General features: G+C 41.7%; 1 protein-coding gene across 2 annotated transcripts; it reads left to right on the top strand.

The window, feature by feature from the left end:
• The first annotated feature begins 2,598 nt into the window (after nt 1-2,598).
• On the top strand, nt 2,599-6,231 carry lhfpl5a (LHFPL tetraspan subfamily member 5a). Of its 2 annotated transcripts, XM_026168377.1 has the most exons (3): nt 2,608-3,010; nt 4,660-4,896; nt 5,059-6,231. In XM_026168377.1, the coding sequence occupies exons 1-3, from the start codon at nt 2,608-2,610 to the stop codon at nt 5,067-5,069; spliced, it is 651 nt and encodes a 216-aa protein (XP_026024162.1). In that variant the 3' UTR covers nt 5,070-6,231. The 2 variants fall into 2 exon arrangements, with proteins under 2 accessions (XP_026024163.1, XP_026024162.1); XM_026168378.1 differs by lacking the exon at nt 5,059-6,231 and having other exon boundaries at nt 2,599-3,010; nt 4,660-4,949.
• The last annotated feature ends 237 nt before the right edge of the window (nt 6,232-6,468 follow it).

Here is a 6,468-nt window from a genome sequence, read left to right on the forward strand (position 1 = left end):
CTGAGAAATCATTTGAGACAAAAACAGGAAGATTGACTTAAGTGCCAAGGTGAGGCCGCTAGATGAGACTGCAGCTCTGTAGCTCCATCTAGTGTTTGATTGTAGTACATCCAGAAATAGCTTGCAGACGTCACAGCGTCTCGTTCAATCGCTCCATCAATAGCACGTGCAAAGAAAGCTGGAGTCACCATGTCCCTCCTTAAACTCCGGATGTTTGTCTGAGGGATGTTAGGAGAACTTCGGCACAGAATAGCAGGATTACATTATAAAATCTCAGAGTTGTTAGGGTAAGCATACGATGTTGCTGTCTAAGGAGGTTGGACTTCTTTAAGTTTCCTTGAAGACATTTCACCTCTCATCCGAGAACCTTCTTCACTTCTAAGAGCAACTGATGGGGAGTCCCAGATTTTAAGCTCTATGGGAGTGTCCCCAAGAGGGTCGTGGACCGACTATGGATCCTCTACCTAATCACACAAGCCAAGTTGCGAAAAGGTGTGGGTCACAATCAGCCAAGGTCGGTTCGGGTGAACCCAAAGTGAAACCTAGCTCCACCCTATCATGTGTTTTACTGAGGTCAAATGGCCCAGGGTGTGAGTGGGCGTTAAAGTGGGAAGGGCTCACAAAACTGGATTATAGATGGCAGACAGTTGGTGTCGTAAACCACCGCCTCTGTTCAAAGATGGTCGTTCACAGTGGACATAAATGGCTTCTTTTACTTCTCTTTCAAACCATCTGTCCTCTCTGTCCAAAATGTGAACACTGGCGTCCTTGAAAGAGTGTCCTTTGTCTTTTACATGCAGACGGGCAGCCGAGTCTTGTCCCATCGAGGTGGTGGGACAATATTCAATAGCTATTTTGAATCTATTGAAAAGTGATGCTAGGTGTGGTTATAACAATGTGGAAGGGTTTTTGTGGATTTGTGCCCACGCTGCAGGGGCGCCTCCAGAACTGTTTCATAGGGGTGGTCATATGAAGGCCACTAAAAATACTGGGGTGGAACACCAAAAACAGAGCAGTGCAGGGGCACAGCGGAGGGGAGGGGCTGACGACGGGAAATTGTAAGAGACACACAAAGTGGGCAAATTTTGGGGGTGGCCAGTGCTCCCCCTCAGTGCTCCCCCTTGGTGCCGCCCCTGCTATGCTGTCTAGTGTGAAGGTGACGATCACAGTGCACAGGACTGTGCAAAAGCCCCTCATTTCTATGTTTTCTGGTCCTTTTTTATTTTCAGTTCAGTGCTTGTACCTGACCATTTTAAAAGAATTTGTTTGTTTGTTTGTTGTTGTTGTTTGTTTCTTGTTAATCAAAAAATGTCAAATACAATGCAGTCTAATACAGTATTTTTGCATCAACATGGCTATTCATAAATAGTTATTAGCTGTTCTGGCATATCAGGACAACTATGCAGTGTGTCGTTAAAAAACAGCAAATAAAGAGAAATCTGGACAAGTTGAGGGCAAAAGAAGAAGTAGTAGGCTTAAACAAATATTTACAGCAGGTGAACATTATTAAGAAATTTTACAAATCCAGCATAGACCTGACATAAGACCTGAGAAATGCATCTGACCCATCTATGTTTTCCTGAAGTTTCATCAGAAGGGGTCTCAGTAAAGGGGTGGCTGTGATAAAAGTCATTCTTAATGAAGGGAAACAGGAAGAATAGGCTGAGGTTTGCCACATTACACGAAATGAGGAGTGGCTCACTATTTTTGCACAGTATTCTAAGCCTACAGTGCTTAAATGCATCTTTATTTTAATTTCTCATGCTCCTTTATGCTAAAACATTGCTACAAATAAACACTAATATTGAACTGTTTAACATTTTTAGTACATTTGTTTAAGAGCAAATGAATATATTAACAAATACACAATTCAAATTGGATGTTTTTCTGTATTCAGTAGCCTACTTTGCTTTTTTCGTGTTATATGAGTACAGCAGGTTTACAGCAGTAATATAGATAGATAGATAGATAGATAGATAGATAGATAGATAGATAGATAGATAGATAGATAGATAGATAGATAGATAGATAGATAGATAGATAGATAGATAGATAGATAGATAGATAGATAGATAGATAGATAGATAGATATTAGAAAAAAAGAAAGCTGATTAAGTAACACATGCTGTTACATGTGAAACAGCCTTGCTTGCCATCCTGTGTTGTTCTATCCAGCGGATCTTTTAACCATTAATCATTTATTACCTGACTACCTCAGCCTTCCTAGAGGAACCTCCCCTGCCAGGTGAAATCCAGAACAAACATCCCCTCATTGAATGCGGTGGAGTCAGTGCTGCCGTGGTATGCAGTGGTTTCTGGGACTGTTCACCTCTGCAGGGCCCACTAAGACACTGGGAGCGTGTCTCTCATACAGGTGTGTTTTCAGTACCGGGAGCTGTCCGTGGTTTTGAATTGCAAAGAGAACCACTGGAGCTATTCCCATCTCACTGGAGCAAGCGCTTACTAAAGAATGAGGACTTTGTCAGCGGATGTTTTTGAGCAGGACACTGAAGGTGCTCACTTGTTCGTTTTTTAACTCCTTCACTTAAATTCTCATTTTTTTCTTTCTTTCTTTCCTTCTTTTGAGAAGCTCTTCCACCTCTCGCCATGCTTCCTGCTCAGGAGGCAGCCAAAATCTACCACACCAACTATGTGCGTAACGCCCGAGCCATGGGGGTGCTCTGGATCGTTTTCACCATCACCTTCGCCGTCATCACCGTGGTGGTGTTCATCCAGCCCTATTGGATCGGCGACAGCGTCAACACACCGCAGGCCGGATACTTCGGCCTCTTCCACTACTGCATCGGGAACGCGCTCACCTCGGAGCTCACCTGCAAAGGGAGCGCGCTGGACTTTGGCTCCATCCCGTCCGGCGCCTTCAAGACGGCCATGTTCTTCGTGGGGATCTCCATGCTGCTGGTGGTGGGCAGCATCGTCTGCCTCAGCCTCTTCTTCTTCTGCAACGCGGGGAGCGTCTACAAGATCTGTGCCTGGATGCAGCTGGCTTCCAGTGAGCTTCAGGCTGTGACTAAAAAAGTTTCAAGAGTTTTTAAGTGTGTTTAAATTACAGGGTAGATGTCACAGTAAGAGTTTACATTATTGGAAAGTAACACCATCATCATGGTGTTACCAGCATCACCATGTAGGCTCCAATTAAGAGAAACATCATTTTAAAACTGAAAATAGCCTATGTATACAGTACATTTAGTCTACTCCACTATATTAGTATTTTGCAGATAAAGACTGGCACTAATCGAGCAATATTAAGAGGCTTAACAGTTTTATATGATGTATTGATCATACAGATGTAGAATGCAGTTAGTTAGAATAGATGAATTGGAGAAGACTTCCACTACCCGTAGAGCTTGCATGTAGATATTATTTTCATAATTTTGCTATTGTACGGTTATATCTTGTTTATGTATTTTAAAAATGTATTTATTCATGCAAGTCTTCATGTAAGTATTTAAAAAAGCCAAGGAAAGTAATGAATCCAGCTAATAAACAGTCAAAGTGGAAACTAAATGAATACCCATTAAACTAAGATTTAGGAACAGATCTGTAAGAAGGTTGTGAAGGATAATGGTGGCTCACAGCTGTAAACTCAGAGTCTGAAACATGTACGAAAGCCCAAAGCTGAAACGAAAAGCTATGAATTTAAGCATTTGGTGACATTTCTGTAGTTCCCTGCAGACTCGCAGACACAGACAGAGCTGAAACATGATTCTGTTTGAAACATGAAGCAGTTTGTGAGCAGATGTACCTGCGAGTGAAAGGAGAGGCCTGTAATGAACCAAGTAATGAGATTAACCCGAAGGTGTGCTGTTACACTTTCTCCTCTCCCCCTTTCGCACGTGTTCTTGTAAATCCATCTTCATGAGAAGCAATGTCATTTTGGCTCTGACACCAAGTTCATTTTTAAGGATATTTGGATGCAGGCTTTGAGAGGGCTGATTGAAAATTGCTGTTTTGAGGGCCTTCTTTGGAGTGAGTGGATGCAGAACTTATCGGGTCTGTTACGAGGATGGGATCATTAATTCGCTGAACCAGAGGCCCCTGAGGTGTGAGCTTAATAAAGTCAGTTTAAGGAAAGAATTTTGCTGTATTAGTTTAACTGAAAGGGTCTTTCTAATGTATTCAAATATTTAGTGAATTTTAAAGAGGACTTGATAAAGTGAGTCTCAGAAATGCATGAAGATGAGGTTTTGTGAGGATCAGAAAGTGAGAGCGAGATGCGAGGCAAGTGTGTGCTGTGCTGCACCTCCTTGTGCTGAGGTGGGACGGCAAGAGGTCTTAGCTGTCTGTCAGTGGAGTCAATAATAGATGAACAAGTTCATCTTTATTGAGTTGAGATGCTCTGGAGTTGCTAGGCAACTAAACTCTGTAGGTGTGTGTGTATCTACCTGAATGAACACAGTGTATATTTAATTTCTCTGGTGGTTTCGCTGTCATTTGTTGCCCGAGCCTGTCAAAAGCAGCAAGATGGTCTGTCACAGTGAGCACATCTATTCATTTTTACAGGTTTCCCACCACAAATCAATGCATGTTTTTGGACTTTGAATAAAAAAATTTCAAAACACTAGTAAGATAAAAGTAAAACCATCACACAGACAGAGCTGAAGTCCAGCACTCGTCAGCCTGTGTCTTCTCTCCTCTCAGGTACGTGCATGGTGATCGGCTGCATGATCTATCCTGACGGCTGGGACTCTGATGAGGTGAAGCGCATGTGCGGCCAGCGGACTGACAAGTACACACTGGGCAACTGCACAGTGCGCTGGGCCTACATCCTGGCCATCATCAGCATCATGGACTCCCTCATCCTCTCCTTTTTGGCCTTCAGCCTGGGCAATAGACAGGACAAGCTGCTGCCCGAAGACTTCCAGGTGGAGGAAAAAGGTGAGGGGAAGTGAGGGGTGGGGAAGGATAGTGAGGGAATGCTTTTCCTTAAATCTTAGCTGTGTGTATGGTGAGAACAATACTATATGAGGATGTATTTGTATCCTTCTTCAGTTATTATTGGCTTATATTTACACCAGCCATGTCTCTTCTTGACTACAGATAACGCATAGAGCCCAGTGGACACTGGCATGAATGGATGAGATTTTATGAAGAGTGCCACTGACTTCAGAGGATATCCCGAGGCTTCGAGTCACTTTGAAGAAATAAGAGTCCATCTCTGCCTCAAAATGAGCTCATCAGAGTCACTGTCCATCCTCATCTCCAAGGCTACAGCTTCAGATTGCCGTCAGTAAAAGCCACTTATTACATCAGATTTAGCTCTCACTTTTATTTGCTGCTTTACATTTTTTAAGCATTTTGATTTTTTAAAATAAATGTTAATTGCTGAAATGTTATTATCATTTTGAGTTTTGAGCCTGACAGTATTAGCCACTGTTGCCTTCTCTCTATGTGAGAAATCTAATGGCGCTAACAATAAAATGATACCCAAGCTGATAACGTTTGGTTTTGTGCTTCTGTAATTTATTTTTAGCATTCATGCTCTCTTAAGAGACATATTTCCATATGCATATACAGTAGATATTTGACTTAAGGGATGATTTCACATCTGTAAATACTGTTAAGTTTAGGAAGATGTTGCCTAAGTGTCTTCATTTGACTCCACCCATTACGTGTGATACTCTCACATGGGTTCCAATCCCTGCACATACCCTGCACTACGCTGCTGCCAGCTCAAAGACCATTTTGTGCTACTTCTGTTGGACATTTGTGTTTTCACATGCATCTGTGTTCAGTGATGGAGAGAATATTTAAGTGGAAAAAAACTGTGGAAAGCAATGACATAAACAACCCAGAGAAACTTTGAAAATTATTTATTCTTACTGCCTAAAGAAAAAAAAAATCAAATGATGAGACATGGACAGTCGAGCCTTTATAGAAAAACAAGCAACATGTTTCTGATAGGACTGAAAGGAATATTACAATAACTTTAAGTACAATCTATGATTTTCACATCCAGCACCTTCTTATACACCTGAATACACACCTTTAAAGATAAAAAAAAAAGAAAGAACGTGTAAAAGAACTGACTGTGCCCTCACTCTGTTCCAGCTTCAAGCTCAAAAAAAGGAGAAATCAAAGTCCGACTCTTTGGTACACTGTACTGTACACTTGATGTGAATCCACCTATCGCTGGATTTGACTGTGAATGTGGGAATTAAACTTATCAGGTAAAAAAAAGCAACCCGGGTGTAAAAGAGCATTTGGCCAACTCATGCATGAAAAAGAGAAGGGCTCTGATTTTTTTTTCTTCACATTATAATGTGTCAAGTACTTCTCTTAAGTCAACATAAACTAATGCTGAAGCTAAAAATCTTTACTTACACAAGAAACCGACACAACAGTTTGGCTATCAGTGTGATTCTGAACTCCCGATGTATGACCTGCACCTGTATACAAATGTAAAAAGTTCTCTGATAACGGTGCTTTGAAAGCTACTAGCTGCTCTTC

This window comes from Astatotilapia calliptera, chromosome 5, assembly GCF_900246225.1.
Source record: "Astatotilapia calliptera chromosome 5, fAstCal1.2, whole genome shotgun sequence".
In the NCBI taxonomy this organism is placed as follows: Eukaryota; Metazoa; Chordata; class Actinopteri; order Cichliformes; family Cichlidae; genus Astatotilapia; species Astatotilapia calliptera.

Coding starts and splice junctions, on each gene's coding strand:
- lhfpl5a (XM_026168378.1), top strand. CDS start 2,608: ATGCTTCCTGCTCAGGAGGCAGCCAAAATCTACCACACCAACTATGTG. Junction 3,011..4,659: donor CTGGATGCAGCTGGCTTCCA/GTGAGCTTCAGG, acceptor CTCTCCTCTCAG/GTACGTGCATGGTGATCGGC.